The sequence below is a fragment of the Saimiri boliviensis genome, chromosome 10 (assembly GCF_048565385.1).
Source record: "Saimiri boliviensis isolate mSaiBol1 chromosome 10, mSaiBol1.pri, whole genome shotgun sequence".
NCBI classification, from domain to species: domain Eukaryota; kingdom Metazoa; phylum Chordata; class Mammalia; order Primates; family Cebidae; genus Saimiri; species Saimiri boliviensis.
Genome location: NC_133458.1, coordinates 80,222,895 through 80,250,164, shown reverse-complemented (window position 1 = coordinate 80,250,164; position 27,270 = coordinate 80,222,895). Strand labels below are relative to the sequence as shown.

The window sequence follows — 27,270 nt, the reverse complement described above, 5'->3', positions numbered from 1 at the left end:
AAAATTTTCATGTCCATTTGACTTCAGTCTAAAATATCGTTTCTTCCTTTGGATTAGAAACTTTTTTTTTTTTTTTTTTTTTTTGAGACGGAGTTTTTGCTCTCGTTACCCAGGCTGGAGTGCAATGGCACGATCTCGGCTCACCGCAACCTCCGCCTCCTGGGTTCAGGCAATTCTCCTGCCTCAGCCTCCTAAGTAGCTGGGATTACAGGCACACGCCACCATGCCCAGCTAGTTTTTTGTATTTTTAGTAGAGATGGGGTTTCACCATGTTGACCAGGATGGTCTCGATCTCTCGACCTCGTGATCCACCCGCCTCGGCCTCCCAAAGTGCTGGGATTACAGGCTTGAGCCACCGCGCCCGGCCTTGGATTATAAACCTTTTTTAAAAAAATATTGCTCCAAAGAAAGAAATGTTCTCTTTTCTTTTGTCCCCTGGGTAGTGCCTATGATCAGAAGCCACAAGTGGGAATGAGGCCCTCCAATCCCCCTACACCATCCAGCACGCCAGTGTCTCCACTGCATCATGCATCTCCAAACTCAACTCATACGCCGAAACCTGACCGGGCCTTCCCAGCTCACCTCCCTCCGTCGCAGTCCATACCAGATAGCAGCTACCCCATGGACCACAGGTAACCTGCAGATACCAGTTTTCTAGAAACTGGTTTTTGCGTTCTTGGAAGAAATTTCTATCAATAGTTCTGAAGACCTAGAGCAGATTTAAGGTGAGCCTATTAATTTTACACATCTGTGCAAGCAGCTATTTTTAGAAAGAGCTCACTCTATGTATACTTACGATTTGTGGAGAAAGTCATTTATAAACATTCCTTTTATAAACATTTAAATTGGTTGCTAAAATGGAAAATTAATCTACTGACATTTGAACGTTTCCCTTTCGCTTTGCTTGAATTAAATTGCTTCACTTAAACTTTAAATCAGATCATCCCATTTTTATGAGCATATGTGTGTACTTGTTCTGTAAAGTTAGGAGACTAATTTTAGTAGGTAGCTTATGGAATTAGGTTTTTTACCTTATATTGAATGGTTCAGCTATACATAGTTTTGCAGAATAGAACTTATTTGATTAAAACTGTTTACCATCCTTTCCAAGTGATGAATATTTAATGTCAGTAGAGACTTGACTCTGGACACTGAGAATATGCAATTAAAGAGATAGGACAGAATTAGTATTACTTAAAAAGAAGCAAGGCAAGAAACACAGCTTAGATCTAGGGATAATACTGTGTTGGGTAATTATTGACTCCTAGAGATTAAGAAATTGATATTTAAATAAAATATTAAATAAAACATTTAGAGGTTCTGAGAAACTTAAAGTATAGCTTAAAATCCAGGTTTCTTATATACAGCATCTCTCCTTTTTTTTTTTTTTTTTGAGACAGAGTCTCACTCTGTCACCAGGAGCCAGGCTGGAGTGCAGTGGTACAATCTCGGCTCACTGCAACCTCTGCCTTCCGGGTTCAAGCAATTCTCCTGCCTCAGCCTTTCGAGTAGCTGAGACTGCAGGCACACGCCACCACGCCCAGCTAATTTTTGTATTTTTAGTAGAGACAGGCTTTCACCATGTTGGCCAGGATGGTCTTGATCTCTTGACCTCGTGATCCACCCACCTCGGCCTCCCAAAGTGCTGGGATTACAGGGTTGAGCCACCGTGCCTGGCCAGCATCTCTTCTTTATCTCTTCTGCTTGGGCTTCTGTGTGCAGTGGTGTGCTGGTAAATGTTTAATGGCCTGCATGGGAGAAAAACGAAACACCCCTATCTGTAGCTTTTGCTGGGTATGTGATGTACATATTGCTTTCATGACCCACTATGAGCCATCACTGTGACAAACCTGAATGCCGAGTTGGAAAGAGCAGTAGCTCAGCGTAGTATAGTATTTCTATCATAAGGACATGGGAGACAGAAGTAAGCTCAGGTGCATAATTGGTAAAGAAATACAAAATAATTAGAAAGTGATGAGTTTTGCATTTTTATCTTTTGTTTTTAACATATATTTTGACGGTGAAGTTAGGTAATTTGACTCTTAATAGTGACTGTGTTTAAGAAATGGCTCAAAATTTTCCTGTAATTTAACAATAGGTCAATGCAAACTGTCTCTGAGACACCATTGTAAAAATAGCTCAGCCAAAGGAATCTTCTAGATCAGCAGAGGAAAGCAGAAGATGTGCCACTGGCAACTTTCTGAATATAAGGGAGCACTCAAATCTGCTTTTTATAGTTTTTTTCATGGGACTCAATCTCTAATTCAGAAACTCATTTTGCAATAAAGGGCATAAGATGAAAGCATTCTTTACAATGTGATACAAAGCCTTATCTTTTCCACTCTTGTTTTCATCACTAAGTCCTCTTGTGGGATAGTTATTAAATGCTTCCTATTATCTTTTTCTTCTCACCCCGTAGCCCTGAGACTTTGTCAGAGGGCAATGGTATGTGCATCTGTGTAAACAGTTTTGTAAATACAGATGAAAGAATTCTTATTGCAGGGTGGGCCATTAAACAGATGCACATTGTGCAGAGCTAAAAGGGAAGGAAAGTATGAACAAACAAAGTTTTATTTTCTCCACTACTGGCGACTTCTTGGAGTTCTTGATAATTGAATCTCCCTCTTCTGCTCAGTGCCAGAATTATAGATTGTATAATTCGCTTTTGGTGCAAAGCAGTTATTTCTTAGGGAAGGTGATTGCTGAATAAGCAATGTGCCTGGTTTTAGGTGACCTAACTTGAAATGCTTTAGCCAAATCCATTTTAGTTTCTCTACTTGAAGTCAAATATTTGAGACTGAGAACAGCCGGCCCGGAACTCCAAGAGGGAAGCTCGGGGTCTTTTCCCACTGACCCCTGACTGAGTCTTGAGGACAGTACCAGCTGGCCAGTCCCAGGAAAATCTCTAAAGCCGTATGTTTCTGAGGAGGATTTCTTAGAGGGCTCTGGCCAACAAATGACAGTCCCTCAGTTATAAATGGCAAATTTGCTCTGGGAACAGATCCTTTTCCCAGAACACCCCCTCCAGCCAGGCACCCCACTTCACTCTGGGAATGCTTGACGGCCAACTGGCCTGCACCCTGCTTCCTTTCCTCAGCCTCACTCTGCTCCTCGGGCCAGCCCTTTGGCACCTTTTCCTGAACCCGCTGTGCAGGAGTCCTGTCTCTTTCTCAGAGTTTCCACCACTTACGCCCCGTTTTTTCTTTACTGAGGAGTTCATCAGCATGTTCTCCTTATCTGTTAACTCCTTTGCAGAAGTTTCTTGAATCACTTTCTCTTCACCATTGGTCAGTGACTCCTAAGAATTGCACCAAAACCTTGCAACTTTTCGGGAAGCATGTGTGTTTGATCCATATATGTTCCCCAGCAACTTTCAACTGGGATCAGGTTGACTCGTAAAAACAAATAGCTTGATTCCTTACAAAGCTTTCAGTTACAAGTATTATTAACTTCCTTTTAAGGCTTCACAAGTGAGCCAGTTTCTTATTTTAACTTCAAGTTACAATTTTCTGATTCACTCCTTGACAGTTCTTAATGATAATTCCTGTTTCTTTTTTTGGCTAATGAAATAAGCAAGAGAAGGGAAATGAATGCAGTGCCATTCAGCCTAACTGCTTTGCAATATCTGAGTTTCTAAGTTTATTTTCTGCAGGTGTAGGTGGAATTTCAGTGCTTTCCCTCACCACCAGTGAGCCTAGAGTTAAATCACAGGATGGAGTGTTCTTAGAAATGCTAAAGCAATCGCTTTGCCATTCTTTAGCTTTTACCTTATTTTCATTTAACATTACCGAAATTAAATGCTAACTTTCCAAATTAAAGTCTCAGGAATGCTTTTAGTGGGGGGGGGCGTTAATAGGCTTATATTTGCTCACAGAAATGTTTTATAGGTTATTTTTAAGCACTCCTGGGGCATTTTTAGAGCACTTTTAAATCTTTAATTAATCCACATCTTTGTGGTGGGTCAATGATATTATGGATGAGGGACACAGAACAAAACGATTATGTGATAAGCCAATCGTTATAAAGTAGAACCAAGAACAAAGAAGGTATAGGACGTAATCCTAGCCTTCTACCAAGGCCTCAGAACTTCCTCATGTCCTAACAGTGGAACTTGCCCCAAATCTATACAACACTCTCTGTTATTTTCACCTTTGGAGATCAGTTGTATATTTATGCTTGTTTTGATCAACCTGATACTGTATTTGAATCTATTGGAAGCCAATATGGTCTGCATTGCTGTTTGACAGTAAAGAGGTAAATTTTTAAAACCAGGTTGGTTTTGAGTCCTTATAATACCCAGTTTTGTTTCTTTTTTTTTTTTTTTTTTGAGACGGAGTTTCGCTCTTGTTACCCAGGCTGGAGTGCAATGGCGCGATCTCGGCTCACCGCAACCTCCGCCTCCTGGGCTCAGGCAATTCTCCTGCCGCAGCCTCCTGAGTAGCTGGGATTACAGGCACGCACCACCACGCCCAGCTAGTTTTTTGTATTTTTAGTAGAGACGGGGTTTCACCATGTTGACCAGGATGGTCTCGATCTTTCGACCTCGTGATCCATCCGCCTCGGCCTCCCAAAGTGCTGGGATTACAGGCTTGAGCCACCGCGCCCGGCTCCCAGTTTTGTTTCTTACAATGTTAATGTGGACATTGTTGAGGAGTTAAAAGTCCTGCTGATTTGAGAAAAGAGTAATTCCTCTCTTGCTTCCTCAGCAATGGATGGTAATGGAAGGAAAACCAATAAGTAGATTTTTGTTTGCTTTTTTGTTTGTTTGTTTATTGGTTAGTTTGGTAACAGATTTAAAAGATAGAAGATGCAGTTTGAGATCAGACTCTGTTCCCCCCTACCTTTTTTTGCCTCGTATATTATCACTTAAGGCCCTTTTTGTGTGGAAATCGTAAGTAATCCAACTGATTTAGATCTGGGCATTTTAGCCATTAAGGGGTGTGTGTGTGATCCTCAGAGTTGTTCATTGCTCTCCAATCTGTACTCAAAGTCCATCTTTAATTCATATAGTACAACAGTGCTGCAAGAGACTGATTAGAAGGGGAATACAAGTCATATGATTAAAAAGCATAGAGCCACTAATCTGGGAAAGAAAAATGTAACGTTTGTTAAAGACTTCCACTTCACGTCAGCTGGTATCATGTTCATTCACTAAGACATGAAACACCGTATTCGTATTTTAAAGAATGTTCCATGATACCATTTCATCTGAAACACACTCTTTTACTCCCTAGATTTCGCCGCCAGCTTTCTGAACCCTGTAATTCCTTTCCTCCTTTGCCGACAATGCCGAGGGAAGGACGTCCTATGTACCAACGCCAGATGTCTGAGCCAAACATCCCCTTCCCACCACAAGGCTTTAAGCAGGAGTACCACGACCCAGTGTATGAACACAGCACCATGGTTGGCAGTGCGGCCAGCCAAAGCTTTCCCCCTCCTCTGATGATTAAACAGGAACCCAGAGATTTTGCATATGACTCAGGTAGGCCTGTGCTCTGCTCAAATTACGTTCAAGGCACCTTTTCACCTCCCTTGTCACATTGGTTAGTGTTGATGGCAGACTGGGTAGCTCTTGACCATTGTTTTAATGAGATCTTTCAGATTTTGTCCCTTCATTGAAACTTCATCTACGTGTAAAGAGTTGGACTTTAAGTCATTTTGACATGACGTGATGGTTGAGATAGTGTCTGGAAACAAAACCAGTTTAAAGAAAACTACACTGTACAGAATTATGCACACTCTCAGCTCAAGAGGGACATTGCCGTTTTTTTTCTTAATTCAGTACTTTTTAAAAATTTTTCTGTTTTGCAACTGCAGTGCTACTTAATAACGATGTTTACCAAAAGTAATGTTCTTCTGACATGGGTCATATATTGCTTATAACATTAAAAAAATTATTAGTGGCAAAGATTCTAAGTGTTTGTAAGTAAGAATTCTTATATATTAATATGGGAATAAGGAATAACACAGATTATTTGTAGAGCTTAGCTTTGTCTCTGTGAGCTAGAAAGTAGTACAGAGCAGCATGTCAAGGGGGAGAGAGGGGTTTCCTGAAAGGAGAGAGGGTTTGAAATCTTTTCCAAATAATATCACCAACTTTGCCAGTATTTGAACCTTGAGATTTTAGAAGAATTACTTAACTCTGTTGAGTTTTTCCTTCTATAATCTGCTAAATCAGGACGTCTGTTTTTAACACGTCTCAGGTATTTTGAAAAAAAAAAATCTGTGAAATAAAAGCTAATGTTTATAAGATTACCATGTACCTTATAAGGTTACCATGTACCTTATTATCACTGAGGCAGGCAGTGATTCTCCTGTGTCAGCCTCCCGAGGCAGTAAAATATCATTAGCATTATTGTATCTGTGGTCAATAGTTGGTTGTGGATGTGGAAATATTTGAGAACAGTATCATTTCCTTTTGCCTGGATATAAAGTTTGGGCATTCTTTATGAAGGGACTATTGCTTCCTCTGTGAGTTTTTCTATCAGTCTACTGGAGTAAAAACTATCTCCACGTCTTCAGTTACCAATTTGCATATAAGATTACCTGCTTCATAATGAACTTCCCTTAAGGCTTTGCAAAAGAGAGCCTTATGACTTAGAAGTCTCCCTCTGGTCATCCTTTGTGTACCCTTCTACACTGGCCAGTAGGTTCAAAGGACTAAGGAAATTGGCCACCTTGAGGCATGCCTCAACTTCTGGAAAGTGTGCCAGCTCCCCAAGATCTATGAATTCTCTGCCCAACTGGCCTTAAGTCTACTTCCAGGACCTGAGCAAGTTCACCCCAGGCCCTGTTTTCTGAAGGCAGACCACATTGCTCCTATAGATAGCCCGAGGTTCAAGGGTGGCTAAAGGGCAGCTGTTTGTGAGGGCATGAGGATGGATCTTGATGTTTGAGCCTCTCACAGTATGGCACGATATTCCGATCAAGGATAGGAAGAGAGACAAAAAGTAGGGTGGGCTAGGATCTGAAGACTGGGTACTGGCTCTCTCCATACCATACTCTTCCAGACTAAATTTGGAGATTTCCTCAACTACTAAATTTGACATAGCTATGAGTTTGTTGTGGGATAGTTGCAAAGATGAGGAGCAGACACCTTATTTCTCAGTTTGCTTAGTTGATTTATGATTTAAGAAATTTTAAGAGATTGTATAAGGGTCTTTATTTGAATTTTTGCCACAGGAGCTTATATAATTTGGAGACCATCTTGAAATTCTCATTGTGGTTTCAGTTTAGAACGTTTTGTATCTGTCCATTGGTGTCTGTAATTAACAACCCTGTAATACAGTGGGCTCTACTATGAATGGTATACCTTTCTCTCCGTAAATTTCAAATCCTGTTAATTGATTATTTGATTTGTTACAGTTTTTTAAATTCATCATGATTTCAAGAAACCTTACATGGAAATCCACAAATTAGCTCAAATAATCATAGCACTAAAAAAGCTTCTTTTTGTGCTCTAAAAATGGTTTTTGTTTGTTTGTTTTGAGTCTCCCTCTATCTCAAAACAAACAGATAAACACTCCCAGGCTGTAGTGCAGTGGTACATTCTCAGCTAACTGCAACCTCCGCCTCTCAGGTCCAAGTGATTCTCTTGCCTCAGCCTACCGAGTAACTGAGATTACAGGTGCACGCCACCCTGCTCAGCTGATTTTTGTATTTTTAGTAGAGACAGGGTTTCACCATGTTGGCCAGGCCGGTCTCGAACTCCTGACCTCAGGTGATCAGCCCACGTCTGCCTCCCAAAGTACGGGGATTACAGGCATGAGCCTCTACACCCTGCTGTAAAAAGCATTTTCTAAGTCAGTTAACTCGGCCTCTATGATCCAAAGGCTATTCTTAAAGAAGGCCTTTAGAACTATTTATTGCTTAATTCTATACACCATCAATGTTGTGTAAATAAAAGAAGCTTTGTAAGGGAAAAGGTAGCATGACTGTGCTCTAATAAAGCCTGACATTAATTATGACATGGGAAATGGAAGGTCTATTAGTTATAATTATAATTACAGGAATGCAATCTCAACTGCCGAATATTTAAGATAAAAAATGCAAAATACTATGTTGGTAGAGTAGAAACTTTTTTCAGGAGAAGAGGAAAGACTTTTGATCAGAAGACAGTGAAGAAACAAGAACTAGAAATTTAGGGCCAATTTGATGAAGGACTACAGCGTGATTATGATTGTATCATGATATCAGGTTCTAAAAGATCCAATCTAATCCATGTCTTCTTGTCCCTTTCCTTCTCTTTTTCTCTAGCCTATTGTGCTGCACAAAACAGTACATTTTTTGTTGTTGTTGTTGGTTGGCTATTTTTTTCTAAATCCAACATTTTTTTTTCACGCCCTTATGTCTAAATGCCCACATAAAAAGTGTTAAATATACACCGAGTGCTTCATTTGGAGTGTGTCATGGACATTCCCTTCTGCAGTGTCCTTTTTTCTTAGAGTCAAGAGCATTTTCCCACTTTCATGACCACATTTTTGCAAATACGTGAGGTTTTGCAAATCTGGAATGCCCAGTGAGACAGACATTTTAGGTGTTTATAGCAATATATTTTATTAGAGCTGAATGTGTTGGTTGGTTGGTATTTTGCTTTTTTTTGTTGTTCATTTTATTTTATTTTTTGATGTCTTACAGATTTTTTTAGAGGGATAGTGGGCATGTGAAACTAAACTTTGACTTTAGAAAACCTCAGCACACAAGGTTCACATGTGTTGATGGGGGTATTTCACTCTCAGGAATGTATTCTAAGAAATAGTAAGAGAGACGCGGTGAATATTTGAGAGAGACAGAGAAACAAATATTATAAATATATAATAGGTGAATGGTAAAGCAAGTTATGGGTACCTGTAAATGAAATATTATACAGCCACCAGAAGTCAGATTTTGAAAAATATTTAATGACATGAGACTACTGAGTTTTTAAAAGTGTGTAAAGCATAACTCATGTAGATTGAGAGCCAGTACAGAAATACCTTGGCTATATGTAAGTGGTGATATTATAGGTGATTTTTTAAAAATCTGTGAAGTATTAATACTTCATGTTTTAACAATGCTTATGTGCTGCTTTCCTGGTCAAATAGAATAAGTATTGTTTTAAAGATCAACCCCTTTATAGTTGAAGAAGGGAAGTGTCCAAGTTCACTACATCAGTCCTGTAAGTGAAAACAGGTAAAGGATGCTATAGTCTCATATGCTGTAAGCATAAATGACTTTCTATTGGTTTGTATCTAGGACTGCCTTAGAGGAGGGAATAATGTCCCCTAGTTAGTGGGATTCATGTCCATCTTCCACAGTGCTTGCAATCCTACCATTAGTATTTTATTCCTTTGCACATTGAAGTGTATTTAAAAATCTTAACCCAGGCCTGGGTAACAAGAGCGAAACTCCGTCTCAATAAAAAAAAAAAAAAAATCTTAACCCAGGAGTTTGTTGGAGAGGTAATATATATTAATAAGGTGTTTTTAGCCCTTGAGGCGTATTCTGTTATCCTAATTCGTTTAAAGGGTGTTTCTTGGCCGAGTGGTAGAAGAACTTCATCAGAGTAGGGAATGAAGAGAGGGAAAGAAGAACTTTCAAAGGCAAGAGGAAGACAGCTAAAATAAGAAAATGAAGGATAATCCTGCGTATTTTGAGCTTAGGGAGAGTAGGAAATAAAAGTAGAGGATAGGGGTGAGAAGTCAACATTATGTGCTTGCCAAAGAAAATACTTTTGCAGTTTTAAATTGTGTTTCTTAAAGCCACTCCTGCTGATACTGATGAGGCCTTTTTTCAGTTTGGAGGCACCTAACACTTTGGTGGCGAATGTTGTTCGCGCTGTTTTCAATTGGAAAGTTGACACAAATACATGTTTCATAGAATTCTGAATCCCTTTATTCATGAAAGGTCTTGAAGTTCACCTACTTCAAACTTCTGCTCCACACCCAAATTTTACAAATAAATATCCGAGGTTCATCCAAATGAAGTAACTTACTATCGGTTACACAGATATATTGTGAAGCAGCCAAAACTAAAATTTGGATTTTCTAATTCTCAGTTTAGTGCAGAGTTCATGGTTTGTCTTTCTACATAGTTGTTCAGATTAAAAGGAAATACTGAGTGTTTTTGTATGATCCGGGGTAATAAGAGCATCTGGTTGAAGATGTGAGGTATGCTTTCCTTAATTTGGGAGGAGCACATTTCACATTAAATAATGCCCACTTTTTACTCTAAATGTTAGGTGTTCACCGTGGTGAAGTAGAAAGATATAGCAACCCAATGATATAAATGATGAAGATGCATTCTACTTTCTTTTAAAAAAAAATAAGCCACAAGCATTGTTAGGAAATGAGATTATCAAAGAAGTGATCTTTTGCAATAGCTCTTTGGAAAAAGGTTGAAAAGTGGTGAGAAGAAAAAGTGGCTAATTAATGGCTCTTCCAAGCTATACATTCTTTGATCGCATGAACTTAGAGTTTAAGTCTTCTCATTGGATCTCACTCTTTCTTTCTTAGTGCCCTTGATGGCTCAATGGCTTACACGTCGCCTTGAGCGGTGGTTTTCAGACCACTGTCAGCTGAGTCCATTTTTCACAAGCAAGCTTATGAGGGACTGCAGGATCTAAAACAGATGTAAAGAAAGCTGTGTTTGAGGAATATGGCACTTGTTCCATTCTTAATTTTTTTTTTTAATTTTTTTGAGGTGGAGTTTCGCTCTTGTTCCCCAGACTGGAGTACAATGGCACGATCTCAGCTTACCACAACCTCTGCCTCCCCGGTTCAAGTGATTCTCCTGGCTCAGCCTCCTGAGTAGCTGGGATTATAGGCATGTGCCACCACGCCCAGCTAATTTTGTATTTTTAGTAGAGATGAGGTTTCTCCCTGTTGGTCAGGCTTGTTTCAAACTCCCAACCTCAGGTGAACCGCCTGCCTCAGCCTCCAGACTGCTAGGATTACAGGCGAGAGCCACCGTCCCTGACCCATTCATTTTAAATCCTTCCGTTGTTCACCCAGCAAACCCTCCCAAGCTGCTCATATACTTCTTTATTACCCTTAGGGCTTTGACAAAAGCCAGTAGGAAAGCCTGTAAATTTAGAGAACGATTACCTGTCCTTAGCACATTGAAAAATTATGTGTAGGCAGAAAAATGATGAAATAAATACTGAAAAAATATTTACCTCATGTTAAATATGTTAAAACTGGAGTATGTTTAACTTTCATCTGTCAGAGCTGACAGATCTATCTGGTATTCACTTAGGCCCAAGCTGGCACTTTAATGAAGAAATCTCAATACTCCTGGGTTTCTGAAGTGGCAAGAGAGGAATGTTTTTATGTTGTAAATGTTATTGGATGTTTTGCTGTGTTGGTGGATACTCATCCTAATCAAATAGTAAGGAAAAGCAGTGAAGTAATTCCTAATGCTGCCTGTAGTAGTTAGCATTGCTTGGGCTTCCGCTTGCTGAGTTTATAATATGGTTTCAAAGTGAAAGTTACAGGATTAAATCATTGGGTAATGAAACAAGAACAACATGGTTATTTTCTGCATCTGTATAAAAATATTTTAAATGAGTAGTGTTTTATGGGTTTCGAGATGAGGTGTCAGAGCCTTGATCAACTGACTAAACTTGCACAAAACTTAAGAAAAAAATAACAACATTCAGGCAGCTAAAATGTCCCAGTTGTTTATTTCCAAACTGTTACTATTGCATTTATTGCTACTACTCATCTAGCCATACCTCCGAAATTGTGTCATCAGGATATTTTACCTTAAAAAACAATGTATTATTATTTACTTACAAGAGGAGATACGTATTCTAGGGAAACCAGTCTCATATATTTTCCGATACATTTTTCTTTCATCCTTTCTGAACAATTGGGGCAAACATGAACAACCAGAAATATCCAGGAAACACAAAGAATGCAGTGATTACAAAAGGAAGCTATTGAAAGATACTAATTAAGTCAGGTGGAACACAGAGAGTAGAAATAAAGCTAACTGATGTTTACTTTGAACATCCCAAGCCTTGCCATAAACTAGCAGGCTTCATTATTTCCAAAATGGAAAGCCCATGATCAATAATTTCTTCCTCTTTTTTTTTTTTTTGTTTTTTTGTTTGTTTGTTTGTTTTGAGACAGAGTTTCGCTCTTGTTACCCAGGCTGGAGTGCAATGGCGCGATCTCGGCTCACCGCAACCTCCACCCCCTGGGTTCAGGCAATTCTCCTGCCTCAGCCTCCTGAGTAGGTGGGATTACAGGCATGAGCCACCATACCCAGCTAGTTTTTTTGTATTTTTAGTAGAGACGGGGTTTCACCATGTTGACCAGGATGGTCTCGATCTCTTGACCTTGTGAGCCACCGCGCCCGGCTAATTTTTCCCTCTTAAGCATTCTATGTGTGTGTGTCTTGTTTTGTTTTGGCTGGATTTTTTTTTTTAAAGAGATGGGATCTTGCTGTCTTGCCCAGGTAAGTTGCTAACTCCTGGCCTCAAGCAGTTCTCTCCTCAGACTCACCAGTGGTTGAGATTACAGGCACATCCCACCACTGTTTGAACATTCAACTCTCACTTACAATGCAGTATTTTGACATTGAAGAAATTATTTTTTCTTAGTTATTTTTTTAAAAACTGTATTATTGCTGGAATTCTAATTAGGCAGCTAAGGAGGAAAGGAAGTAGGATAGTATTTTTCTGTTCCTACTCCCTTTGAAAGTATGAAAGAGTCACCTACCAAGTTCTTACCAATGAAGTCTTCTCCTCTCAGCAGCCACACTGTCTCGAGGCCCATCTCCCTCTTATATAGTTATAGGAGAAGGCCTAGAATTATAAAAACCACAATATCTAGAACTCTGAACACCTAAACAAATTATTTCAATATAGATAGTGCATGTTCTACTCAAATCAACCTATTATTCATTTTATATCCAGCCCCTAATAATTATAGAGTTGTTTTTCATGTATTGCAGTCACCAGATTTTAAATATATTGAATAATGAAAGTTAGGCAATGTATTTTTAAAAAATTAAATTTGAAATATTACATTTAAAAATATTCATCTTCATGTTGTCATTTTTATTTACATATTTTTGAACCACCTTAAAGAGTAATTCCTTAGAAAATACTGAGTATTTTTAAATCCCCGGAAAAAAAAGTTAGCAAAAAATTAATAATTCAGTATATGTCCACTATTTAGTGATTTTCCTCTGTCCCATATTTTTTTCTGAATGGTGGGTTCATCTTCCACCTGCCTATGTTAAGTATTTTAGTTTTGAGCTCTAACATACAGCCATAAATTTATTTAAATTTATCTGTTTGCCAGATATTAAAAATTGGAGGTTAAATATTTATCATAAGCCCATAATAATCCTTCACAGGTTTAAAACCAAAGACTGGGCAATTTTTATGTTTATCTTCCTTTTCTGTAGGCATGGTAAGCATCTGTTGATCAGTGGTTTAGAGATATACACAGGGATTGTTTACTGCAGCTTTTTTCTCACTTAGCTTCAGGTCACTGAAAGAAAAAAAGTCATTTTTTCCCTTTGGAGTCAAAGACCAAATTACAAATGCCTGATAAAACCCATTCCATATTTAACACTATTCAGGATAGGACTGACTCTTCATAAAGTATTTCCATAATTACTCACATATTGCTTCCTCCCCCTAAAAACTCTGGATATTTTAAAATATTGCCATCTTAGTAATATCCGGTGCAGCAATGATTATGATTCCATGAACTCTGGCCTTTTGTACTTGATATGTAACACTTCCAAAGGCCAAACTGTAGCCTTATTCCATTCCAAAACATCATTTGCTGACGGCTACATTTTCTCCTGAAATATGGCGGCTTCTTTTTTCTCCCCTAACTCTGAAACGATTGCTGAAAGAAATTCAAGGATAGGATCGCTTGGGAACTTTAACCAATGAGCTATTGAACTTTCAGAAAATGTTAGCATCCTATCTCTTTCTCAACATCCAAAGATAATTTTCTTTTACTCAGCCAGTGATTTGTGGACTAGTAGATCACTTAATCTCTGATTTTTAGGTGCTTCAATTATGAAAAGTGACAGTGATGTCTTCCTAATTGATTTTGTTATTATAATAGAGGTCATAGATTGGCCTCTCAACTTGACTTTGCTTTTTAATGCTTAGCATTTCTGATATGAGTTTTCCTCATTCCTTTTGTAGTTAAAATTGCAAATCTCCCAAACCAGTACTCTGACCTACTATATCAGTTTTTCTAAGAAATACTTAAATATGCTCTAAATCCACAGTTACAGTAAGTGGCATTGGCTAGTGATTTGATTTGAGAATTGAGAGTACAGTCTGGATTTACTCTTTTTGCATTAACACAGGTCAAATGGACAGGGACTGCATTTTAAGTCAGTAATGGAAGGCTGAAGGCTGTCTTAAACCAATCATATCAGTTTTACCCATGACTGATTGATCCCTAGGGGCAGAGCCCGTAGGCATTTCTCTTACATGAATGGATGCTATAGAGCCTGGAGTTTCATTCATAAAATGGAGACAGAAAGGAAACACACACATACACACGAACACACACACACACACACACACACACTCTCACTCACTCTCTCTGGAATGTCCATTTATACAGAGCTGAAGGGTGTAGTGTTCCATCAGCTGCTGCTTTTGCCAGTTGACTGAAGTAATGATTAATGCTCATTGGTCCTGCTTGCAAGTAACCTGACACTATTTATGGCCTTGCAGTATTCCTAATGTATAGTGAATGAGAAGACAACATTCTCAAATCAGAAACATAAACAGGAACTGGTGGGTCTGAATTCCATTCAAATATGTCATTTCAGCCCCACAGTGTTTGTCTAACTTGGATTTTACAGGCAGGAAAGGGGGAAGGGATGGATAATCTGCTTATGAGTTGTCCTAGCTTGGAAAAAGGCAATTAGAAGAGGGTGGAGTGCTTTTTATACTGTGAGACTTTTAGTTTCTTTTTTAATAAAACAAGCAGGACATTTAGGCCCAGGACTACTTATTTCAAGTGGGTAAAATGAACATACAACTGTTTCTGTAAGTGGAACTGAGATTTGAAATTAAATGAGACAATTTAAAGGTACATGTTTGGGTATCTCTCTCTCTCTCTCTCTTTCTCTCTCTCTCTCTCTCTCTCTCTCTCTCTCTCTGTCTGTGTGTGTGTTTGTGTGTGTGTGTGTGTGTGTGTGTGTGTGTCTTTTTGTTTGTTTCATGAATGTGAACAAAAGAAGGGAACATAAAACATTTTTTTAAAGTGTTTAAGTAAGTATATGCTTTTAGGTTTCGAATATAGTTGGGGAATTTTTACAGTTAAATGATTTCTATACGTAAGTGAGTTAACTAATAGGCTTGAGGAAAAGAGTTTTATTTCATAAAACATTTTTAACTAGGACCTGAATAACTTAAAAAAATTTTCAAGGAATTCTTATCAGATTAAATAGACATTATTGTTTTTATCGAGTGTGTGTGTGTGTGTGTATGTGTGTGTGTGTGTGTGTATGGATGGTTTACATTTAGTTGTTTCTGACAGTCTGACAGTCTGAAAAATTTTACAAGAGAGTAATTCAGAGATAAATATGAAAAATATCAAAAAACAAAACCAAAAGAAAAACAAGTGTGTGTTATTATGATTCATTTAACTATTCTCTTTAAAAGTGTTTCTGAACTCTATATTCCGGTAATTTTTTTTTTTTTTTTTAATGTGTGGGTCTCTACGGTTCACTGTTTCATCTGTTTTTCTTAGTATTAAAAAATAAAACCAGTCATTTAGTATGACACTGGAAATATTATACTAAATCCTGAGCCTGACATCCATTTACAATTTGTGTCATATTGAGCATGTTTTGTAACCCCTTATGCCTTCGGCTTCCTCATTTATAATAGGGCAAATAACTCCCATCTCTTAGTGTTTTTGTAAGGATTAAATATAGTTACATTCATAAAGTTACTGATACAGTTTTTAGCACGTAGTAGGGGTGCAGGCAATAATACAGGATTTCCATTGACATGATTTTATTTTGACTACATCTTCAAAGATGGCTAATCCTTTATTAAGACGACATGATTAATTTCTAATAATTAAAAGTACAATATTTGGGGCTAGAGGATAAGATAAAATAAGAGAGCTGATACTCTTAAAGCAATCACATTGTGCTAATCTAGCAGATACTATACTGTTACACTGCTTCTGATATAGGGAAGCAGTCATGCTGAACTTATTATTAGTATTATTCATATTCAAAGCAAATAGAAAAAGTTATCTGAATATTGTGGTGATCCAAAAAGAGACGGAAACAAGAGGACAGAGCTGTTCATGGTATGTTTTTTCAAATCATGTAGATTCCAGCAATGGAGAAATTTAGCATTGAAGTTCCACATTAAAACACTATCACTTCAGAATTTTGTGTGGCCCATTTTGGCAGCTGATGGCATCCTGTATCATTTTTTCTTTTAAACCTCTGTTGATTGTCAGAGTATGGTAGTATGAAGTAAAAACTCAAAGTTAGCTAGGCGTATGACTCACACCTGTAGTCCCAGAACTTTGGGAGGCAGAGGCGGGCAGATCACCTGAGGTCAAGAGTTCAAAACCAGCCTGACCAACATGGTGAAACCCCGTCTCTACTAAAAATACAAAATTAGCCGAGCGTGGTGGCACATACCTGTAATCCCAATCTCAGCTACTAGGGAGCTGAGGCAGGAGAATCGCTTGAACCCAGGAGGCAGAGGTTTCAGTGAGCTGAGGTTGCACCATTGTACTCCAGCTTAGGCAACAAGAGTGAAACTCCGTTTCAAAAAAAAAAAAAAAAAGAGAGAGAGAGAAAGAAAGAGATACTCAAAGTTAAAATCGTGCCTATGTTTTCTATCACTTCTGCTTTATTTTAAAATTTTAGCTTATAAGACTATCACAGGCTTGTAAAATTTGTAATAGTGTAAGCCTAGTAGATATATAATCTAATGTGTTTTGGATCTGGTCGTTGTTTGTGTGGGTACTGTCCAAAAACATCCCCAGGTGCTTAAAGAGAAGTTTATAATTGTGTAGATAAAATTTTATACTGTTATTTTTTACCATGTAGACTTAAATTTTCTAAAGCACTTAAGTTCAGATAACTATGATAATTGCATTATTTACTTATTTTACTTTTTCTTTATTTACTTTTCTTCACTTTTCTTTTCTTTTTTTTTCTTTTTTTTTTGAGACAAGGTCTTGCTGTGTTGTCTAGGTTGGAGTGCAGTGGTATGATCTGGGCTCACTACAACTTCTGTCTCCCATGCTCAAACCATCCTCTCTCCTCAGCCTCCTGAGTAGCTGGGACTACAGGTGCATGCCACCACACCCAGCTAACTTTTTGGATATTTTTGTTAGAGGTGGGGTTTCAACATATTGCCCAGGATGGTCTTGAACTTCTAGGCCCAATGAATCCTCCTGCCTCAGCTTCCCAAAGTGCTGGGATCACAGGCATGCGCTACTGTGCCCAGCCTACCCTTTTTTTTTTGGAGATGGAGTCTCACTCTTTCACCCAGGCTGGAGTGCAGTGGTGTGATCTTGGCTCACTGCAACCTCTGTGTCCTGGGTTCGGGTGATTCTCCTGCCTCAGCCTCCAGAGTAGCTGGGATTACAGGTGCACACCACCATGTCCAGCTAAATTTTTTATTTTTAGTAGATAGAGATGGGCTTTCACCATTTTGGCCAGGCTGGTCTTGAATCCCTGACCTCAGGTGATCTGCCCACCTCAGCCTCCCAACGTGCGTGGATTACAGCCGTGAGCTACCGTGTCCGGCCCCTAGTTTTCTCTCTCTCTATTTTTTTTAAGATTTTGCAAATGCTACTACAAGCATATTAAAACCATCTAAAAGCTAACGTAGTTCTCCCCGTGTATCAGTCTATCAACAGTAGATTCAGTACATCTGAGCCATGTGAAATAAATGTCTCTGCAGATTTTACATTATTTATATTCACAGTTTACTGGAAACCCGAAAGAGAAAGATCTAAGTGTGAGTGAGGTAAAACTAAATTCATCACTCCCTTGTCAGGATTTCTCCAGCTTTGCTGCCTTCTTCACATGAGGGTCAGTAACTAAGATGGTACATTCATGTGAAATTCACTAAGTCGTTACATTCACAACAAGTTCAGTAACTAAGATGTTATATTCACATTGAGCTTCCTGATGAATAGCAAATAGGTCTTATAAAACTTGACTTTTTGTTTTGCTGTCATTATCACATGAATTCAGATATAAAGGTCCTTAGTTTGGGAGATAATTACTTTTAGATTTGTTCTACAATAGAGTGGTCATGTATGGTAAAAGAGGCAAAAAAAAATGTTATTTCCATTATCATCCATTCTAGGAAACTTTATAAAATAAGTTTTCTCAGTTGACTACACTCAATTTGACATCTGACAATTGGAAAAGCAGGCTAAAAGTATGGCATAGAGGTGATATGTTTCTATTTAAACACATCTGCATAAAACTCAGATTACTGATGCACCCTTGAGAACCTTTGGATTTTAAACATAAACTGTGAGCCTACCAAGAAATGAGGAGAAGTAAGCAAACAAAAAAATCTAGTAAAGTACTAAGTTTAAAAGACATAAAATATTGGCAAGATGTGCCACTATGCTCATCTTTCTTGAATGAGATGGTGACTTTAGTTCTTAACACAACTTAGTATTTTTTAGATAGTAGACATTATCTATTTGACAACTAGTTGAAAACTAGTTGAAACTCCTAGGTATGCACTGATACACATTTTTTACTGAGCATATGATAATTTCAGATATGTGTTCACATATACATTTTGGCTCTGAATATTTAATGTGCCAAGTTTTAGAAATCATCCATATACAATAGACAAGTTTATGTGGACTTGACTTTGCAGTATTATATCCACAGGAAGTTAGTAAAACGTATAGGCAATCCAACTTTGCACTATATACTTACAGGAAAGCAAACCCACATTAAAATACAACATCAAACATTTATATTTTACTGAGATTTCTCATTTACTCTAAGAGATTTGAATGCTTAATTAAGTTATACACTCATTATTGCTACAGGAATTTAAGCAGAAGCATCAAATGGAAGAGACTTGTTTGTTTTTCTCCCTTATTTAGCATTTACAATATGTAATAATTTCGGATTTGCTATTTGATAGAAGAGCAATTTCAGCGACCTTTGTACAGATATCTCAGATAATTGCAGCAAATCTTTTTTTTTTGCCCTGGCCTGATGTAGCTCCTTGAAATTTTAAGCAAACTCTATCCTAAAGGAGAACCTCCATTCTGCCCTAGAGGCAGCAAATATGCAAATCAGAGAGTGCCTAGCAATTTTAAATGTGCAAATTCAGAACTGCGATTTGTGATCAAACCTTTGGTAAAGCTTCCCAAATCAATATTATGTTTCCCAGCATAGCTTGAAAATGCAAATCAAAAGACAGAGAAGAAGGTAACATTTTAAAAAATATTTCTGTGTGCATATTTTAATTTGAAGAGAACTTTACTAATGTTGCTAAATGTGAAGACTAATCAAATTAGGTAATTTGGGGTGTTAGTTTATTATTATTCTTAACTTCCGCTACATTGAATAGTGCATTAAAATGACAACAGTGCTTTGTTGCTTTGAATTTTTGCAGCATATTAGATCTGCTTTCATCACCGTGAACTCATCTGTAACAAATTATAGGCAGTTTAATTTCTGTAAGCTGATTTGGCCAGTACTAATATGTCATAGAGCTCTTTGATCCACAAGTTTTGAAATAAATAAAATTCTTTGTCCTAAATTAAATTTGCATAATTTAATTTTTAGATTTAATTTAAAACTTTTAAAGCCAGAGCCCTTTAGGAGCTAACATGATGGGGAGTGATATGGTAAAAAGAAGCTCAAAAGAGGTACCCCCAAATAGTTAAAGCATCTAGTGGAGAGTCTGGCTTTAAACCTTATAAATCATAAGTTTATAATGAATTTTACTGTATTTTAAATATCATAGATTAACAGATTTGTGAAAAATATTCCAGAATAAGTATACTAATAATCAACAAATCATTCATCTCATGTAATTTAAGAACAGCAAATTAAGATAACAAATGTAACTTATTTAGATATATAATTATCTCTAGTTTTAAGTACTGTGGTTAAAGTACTCAGTTTAAATATTTGTGAGGATCACCTAAAAATAGAGTCTGCTGTTAATAATAAGTCCCATATGGTGAATTTTTACAGTGTGCAGATACTGTGCAAAACATTGCACATAACTTACTTCATATGCTCCTCCCAAAAACACTTTTAAGGATGTCATCATTATTATTATTACTGTTCCCATTTTACAGATGAGGAAGTTGGGAGTTAGAGACATTAAATAAAAACAAAATGTCATACTCCCATGCAATGTCAGAACTAAGATTCAAAATCGGTTCTATCAGATGACAAGGTGCATGTTTATAACCATTGTGTTGTACTTGTATTAATTATCCTAAAACTGCAATCTGCAGATGCATAATAAGACAGTGTGAATAAGCTGTCATCTTAATATTTTTGAATGAGTTAAACTACAGCTTGTTATGGTTGTTGAACTTTGTACATTTTATTCGTGAAAAAACAGAAGTGAATGCATACGCAATGCCTCCTTTCTCTGCCACAAAACATTTGCCTTTGAAGTCGCCGTTTAGCTAGTTTGGATCATAGTCAAGCATTTAACAAAAGTTAAAATGTAATGCCAAACTTCATTGGTTGGATTTTTTATTAGATAAGGTAGAAATGAAAGCAGCAGGCAATTTAATTAGCAGTAATTTTTCTGGGCAAGTCATTACTTTGATGAACTTCAGAGCAATGTTTATGGCTCCTAATTAACCATGTTAGTCATTTGATTGAATAATCACTTTGGAAATGTTTCTACAATTTGATTAGCGTCTGACCCACTCTGATAGTCATAAATTAACTGATATCACTTTAGGATAACATGACTTTACTTACTTTATGGGAATAATCTTCTCTTACTCATATTTTTTCAGGCTCCTCTGGACTGTATAAAGGACACCAATTTTAAGTATAGACCATATTGAAACAATGCTAGCCAAGGGTCTCCATTTTTAGAGCTAGCACTAGAGTACAAATAGTAATAGGAATTGCCAAAAACACAATATTCCATACATTTCTAAATTGCCATTCATTGCTTTTCTGAGAATTTAGTTAACAAGTTGGGCCTCTGGAAGTATAATAGAGATTCTGGCATTAGCCTCTTTGTATAAGTCATTAATTTATTATGAGTTTTAAACCAGGATATCTTAAAATATCATAGATTAATAGAATTTATTAGGAATATTATAAAGTAAATATAGCAGTAAACAACAAATCAGCCATTGAAATAGGAATAGTATGTATTAGTGAAATTATCCATCGCATCTCAAATTTGATGTAAAATGTCTAGTTTTCCAGGATTATGCTAATTTTGTAATATTATAACACTTTTATAAGGTGTTCTTTGACATTAAATAATGAGTTTCTCAGAAATGTTTGTATTTCCTTCCTCCCCACTCTCCTCCCACTCTGGGAAGGAAAGACTGCATTTAGTCACACTTATATGTAATAGAATTTAGCCTATCTGTTTTCCTCTAGCTGCCTCCAGAGTCAGCCAGCTGTTTTTATAGCTGCAATCCAGGTGTGCAGCAGTCAATAAAAGTATTTTGTGGCAGGGTGTCAACATTAGTACAACAAAATACTTGCCTCAGAGCAGCTGCTGAGTTGATCGCAGAGTTATTAACACTGTCCCTTCCAGCCCCAGCTGCTTTAAGGGACCTTAGGCCTGGCAATAAATCAAAATAGCATTAAAAATTAATTCGAAGTATCATTGGTTAAAATTGGGCTGAAATGGATTGCTAACTATTTGGTAACCCAAAAGATTAACTACACCACAATCCTGTTATAAATGCAGATATTGGGAAACAATGTTAACTCTGTCTTGTATATGGTCAGAATTATAGGCTTCATAATACTTAATATAAAGAAGGCATAGTATAATAGCATAATAAAACTTTTGATAATACATTTTACAGTATTTTCAGCTTGAAAGCTTCTAAATGTTTCCAATGTTGCTATATTCGTAGAATGCTATGGGATTATACAAATTTATTTGGTAAATGTCCTGGTGCATATATAAAACTTGTGACCCTGTTTCAAGGATGCCATCACGTTCATGTGGTTTGCTGTTTGAGCTGACCTTTAGCAAGGTTTATTTGGATAACACTTTAAAGGCACATTCCTGTTCAAGAGAATCAGCATTCACCACGTTGTACTCTTCATTCTTTCATTTCATGTGTGGGCCCTGCCCGAAATGTTGATTATATGTTGACGTGTTCCCCACATGGGAACGCGTGTCAGTTTCTGTAACTTTTCTGTCTGCACCCTGTCCACTGATTACCGCAGCATTTCATCTCTAGGCTCTTTTTGACCAACACTCTTTCCTCTTTCAGAAGTGCCTAGCTGCCACTCCATTTATATGAGGCAAGAAGGCTTCCTGGCTCATCCCAGCAGAACAGAAGTTAAGTTCTCCATCATTGAAATCCCTTGTAAATACCACTCAGAATAATCAGACATCCCAAACATGATATCATTTCATTATATTATCTGGGAAAAATCATTTATGTTCCCTAAGCAATTGTTTTAAGACTATCTCCAAAGTAAAAAGGTGTTTCAAGTAGTGCTGTTTTGTATTGGGTTGTTAACATGAGTCACATGCATAGAAACAATTGAAAAGTGGATTTGTGTGTTTTTTTTTGCGAACAACCACATTCTTTCAAAATATAACATACGCTTTATAAATTAGCCCACTTTATAAACTCTGCTGAAATGTATCTTCAAGGAATAATTGGTTTTGCTTTTACAGATCTAGTCATAGTTTTGGAATAAAACACCATCAATTTAAAGGTTTCACCTTTAAATGTTTTGGATTTTACATTTTACATTTTGGGACTTTTTTTTTTTTTTTTTTTTTTTTGACGGAGTCTCCCTCTATTGCCAGGCTGGAGTCAGTGGCGCGATCATGGCTCACTGAAACCTCTGCCTCCTGGGTTCAGGTGATTCTCCTGCCTCAGCCTCCAGAGTAGCTGGGACCACAGATGCACACCACCATGCCCAGATAATTTTTGTGTTTTTAGTAGAGACTGGGTTTCACCATATTGGCCAGGCTGGTCTGGAACTCTTGACCTCATGACCCACCCACCTCAGCCTCCCAAAGTTCTGGGATTACCAGACCACAGTACCCAGCCCTGGATAAATAATTTATATGAATGAGATGTCACCTAGGAGGCCTGGAGAAGCAGTTTCCTTGTGGATAGGCTTGTTGTAACCGTGGTAGGAAAGCTTGGCCTCTAAGGGACTTTGATACTTAAAAAATAATGGTAAAAATGATTTCATCTGGATATAATCCTCAGTAAAGGATTTCTGAAATATATGCATGGTTTGTAACCTAAACACTCCATGTCTTTTTAATAAGATTGACTTGGATGCATCATTTTAGGCTAGATCTAATATAGGTTATTTTGTGTCAATGATATTAGTAGAATTTTAAAGGGCAGTGTGAGATAGTAAATATAAAATATATGAAATTTAAAGTTTTGCACAAATGCGATGTAATTATTGTTACTTCTGTTGTTAATATTATATACTGACCATAGAGAGCAATACATTTGAGAAATAAAAGTAAACTCTATGAAATTTATTCCTGGTAATTAAAGATAGCAACAACAAAAATTCACAGCAGAGGATATTTCGAAGAGGAAATTATTATGAAAAGCCATTGATTTATTTTACAATTTTTTTCTGTGGACTTAGTTATGTTACAGCAAAAAAAAAAAGGAAACTTGTTTTTCCTCTTATCTTGCTAATTGAGTACAGGAAGTTTAACCCATCTAAATATTTCCACAAGAAAGTAAAGGGATAAAATAAATCTGTCTCAGAGCATCAGAGAATAATGTAAAGTAAATAGCAGTAATTCACCTTGCTTTCTCACTTTTTCATTGAACAATAAAATTTAGATGAATCTGAAAAAGGAGACAATACATTATAAATCCTTGCCAATGTTTACATGAGCTCTGGCTTGGGTTAGCAATAATATAAATAACTAACTTTTATATAAATCACTGTGTACTATTCATCACTCTAAGCTTGCATATATTAAATCATTTAATCCCTACAGGGGATTTAATCTCTACAGCAACCCTATAACATGGTAGGTGGTATTACTGTCATTCCTATTTAATAGATGAGGAAACTGAGGCACAGAGGTTAAATGACTAGGGTCAAGTAACTGAAAGGTGGCAGAGTCATGTTCTATCACGGTTTTTTTGTTAAATGGTTATATTTTTAAGTGTTTGTGAGCTTCATTTCTATCACGAATAAATGTATTCCTTTTTCATCCACAGGCTGTATGTTTGAAAAGGGCCCCAGGCAGTTTTATGATGATACCTGTGTTGTCCCAGAAAAATTCGATGGTAGGTTTTACACTTTGCTTCAAGTTTTGCTTTTTTTTTAAAAGATGGAGTGATTACCTTCGCCTTTTCTGAAAACCGTGGACATCCCTACGTAAAGATTTCTATGCACATAATTCATCATGCACTTAATTCTAGCTAACGTTGACCTATTACAATTTATCGCTTTCTTTCCCCTAGTAAAAAAACCTTTTCTTTTGTCATAGGGGAGAATCCATTTTTGAAGAAGTAGCCAAAGAGCATCATTGTTGCTGAGCTTTGTGTAGAGTAAGAGGGCTTTCCATTGCCCTGCTGGGCACATGCGGCTTGTTATTGGAGATTTATTGAAAGCTGATCCTGTAATTAACAAAGCAGAGCAGAAAGCCTGCTACTGTGGATGTACTGATGACTAATGCAACCTCTCTTCTTTTATTGTTCATGAAAAGATGCATTATGGAACACAGGAACAACGTAACTGCCCATTTAGTTAGTGATTATTATTCTCTTTTTTTTTTTTCTGGGGAAGATGTATGTTACTAATGTAGCATTACTTTGTAATTGCTTGAAAGGGAGTTAGGAAAGCATTACCTTTTTAACATCACTTGCTATTGCAACGCAAAGGTCTCAGATGTTAGAAAAGGGTGTCAAGTTAAATAGAATTTTCTTTTTTTGACAAAGGTGACAAAAGTTTTCATCTTGAGGAAGCTTGGGTAAAAAGTAAACAGTTAACTGATTTAGTGGTTCTTCACACTGGGCTTCATATTTCCTGCTTTGATTGTTTAACAGGAAACGAGCCAGGGGCCCTCTGATTAGCTGATTGCACAAACTTTGGGGATCATGGCTGTAATGACTTGGGCGCTCCCTGAAGTTTTAAGTTGTCATTATTTAAACAGCAAAGTACATGCTCGGATTGCGTTTCAATTTCTAGTTAGTTGCATGAAGACTACCCTATGTTCCCTGAGATTTTTGCTACCCTTACCCTTCTCAGAATGGCAGGTAAGTCTAGGGAAGATCTCTTTCTTTAGCCTCCCTTTAAAAATTCACTCAAGGTCAAAAAAAAAAAGAAAAGAAAGAAAGAACGAAAAAGCCCTATAGGAATCACCTTTTTGGTTTTATTCTACAATAGATGTTAGTTTTAAGCTTTTCGTAATATTTAGGGATGAACCGTAATATTTAGGAACATTAGCAGAGCATCAGATTTCTTAAAATACAGCTTTTTCTCTTCAGACAAACTATGAGGCCTCTTATTCTTGGAATGACCTTCGTTAGTTTCTTTCATGTTTGGTGAGCTTCGTATTTCAGAGATCTTGAAAATTAGTAAGAGTTTATAAGGAAGAAAACTGTCTCAAAATTATGGAGAATTACAATATAATCTGACAGGCCAAGGTCACACTAATATTTAGAGAACTAGCTGACTTGATTATTCCCTTCGATTTTTAAATACTCAAATTTTATACGAATAAAACATTTTTTTGGAAGATAGTGATTGTCTTCTATTTTATAGTAACAGAACAAGAAGAAAGAAAACGGAGTTATTTTTTCACTGTACGTGGTCAGTGTGATCAGTCACATTTATAGGCAGAAGCAATATAGAGACTATAAAATTTCACAATGTTTCACTCTATCTGCATAATTGCTCAGTTACTCCCATAAAAAATAAATTGTAAAACTCAGAAGGAAAAACTGAGATAAATAAAACTGTCATTGAAATCAATATGAAGATACACTTCTGTATTATCATGTTAAGACCAAAACAACATAATGATTTTTAGCAGCTATTGACTCATACATTTTATATCTTGGTTTAGGCTTTTCAAATGTTGCCCTTTCTGTAATTATTTTAAGAGATATATATCTCTCTGCAGACCATGGGTAAGTTTTAAAAAGTGTACAATTTGGTCTATTTTATAATTCACATGTAGTGTGACTACATAGGCTTAGATATATTTTATCTGAATCGTTTCTTTAGTGGAGAAGAGTAATTTGTGCATAAACAATGATATACTTGCAGGACCCTAGACATTCAATCCCCAGTGTGAGCAGTTCCATATATTTTGAGATATGTGACTGGAGATAGAAGTAAATAATCAGATGTCATAAAACTTTGTATTTTTTTATTGTAAAATTAAGATCACTGACCAGATTTATCCCAGAAGCATTGCAGCACTAACACCTTTATTGCTGTGCTCTGTTTAACAGATTTTTACACTAAATATGAATATCAAATAAATGTAACACCAACTTGTTGTGCTTAAATGTGCTCTGTTTAACAGATTTTTACACTAAATATGAATATCAAATAAATGTAACACCAACTTGTTGTGCTTAAAAATACATACCTACAGAAATCTCTGGTGCATGCATTTTTAAATTGAACTTTTAGAAAAAACAATAGCAAGTTACATTCAAGTGAGTGAAATACAAACAAGAGATAAAGAAAAATGAGAGAGAATTTTTGTTTGTTGCCAGTTAAAAAAGTAGTAGCTTCAGTATGAGGGTATGTGATGTTGTGAAGGATGGATAGTACTATCGTAATGCAGTATGCCCTGAATTACCTACAAGATTTTCCTAATTTATATAAAGTGAAGATTACTTAAGTCAGTTTAGGATACTATTAAGTTTGCTTTGATATATTTGCATTAAAATTTTTGATAGTTTGTCATGAGCAGCTCAATAAGGTATTCATAAACTACAGTTTGCAGAATTTAATTTGTATGAATAAAATGGCCAGAGCTTAAGACTGATTATTACCTCTTCAGTGTTGCTTAGAGCAGTGGGTAATGGCATTAACAATAAAAGCAAAGAAGTCTGATTAAACATGATGTTTTTT

The 27,270-nt window shown here is 36.8% G+C and overlaps 1 protein-coding gene across 10 annotated transcripts in view; it reads left to right on the top strand.

Annotated features, from left to right (window-relative positions):
* The window catches only part of ETV1 (ETS variant transcription factor 1), a 100,364-nt gene that overhangs the window by 56,569 nt on the left and 16,525 nt on the right, over positions 1–27,270 (top strand). For all 10 annotated transcript variants that reach the window (XM_074379532.1, XM_074379535.1, XM_039472869.2 and 7 more), the window contains 4 exons: positions 444–632; positions 5,235–5,482; positions 22,446–22,514; positions 24,396–24,464. In XM_074379532.1, coding sequence (XP_074235633.1) covers positions 444–632; positions 5,235–5,482; positions 22,446–22,514; positions 24,396–24,464 — 575 coding nt within the window. The remainder of the gene's footprint in view (positions 1–443; positions 633–5,234; positions 5,483–22,445; positions 22,515–24,395; positions 24,465–27,270) is intronic.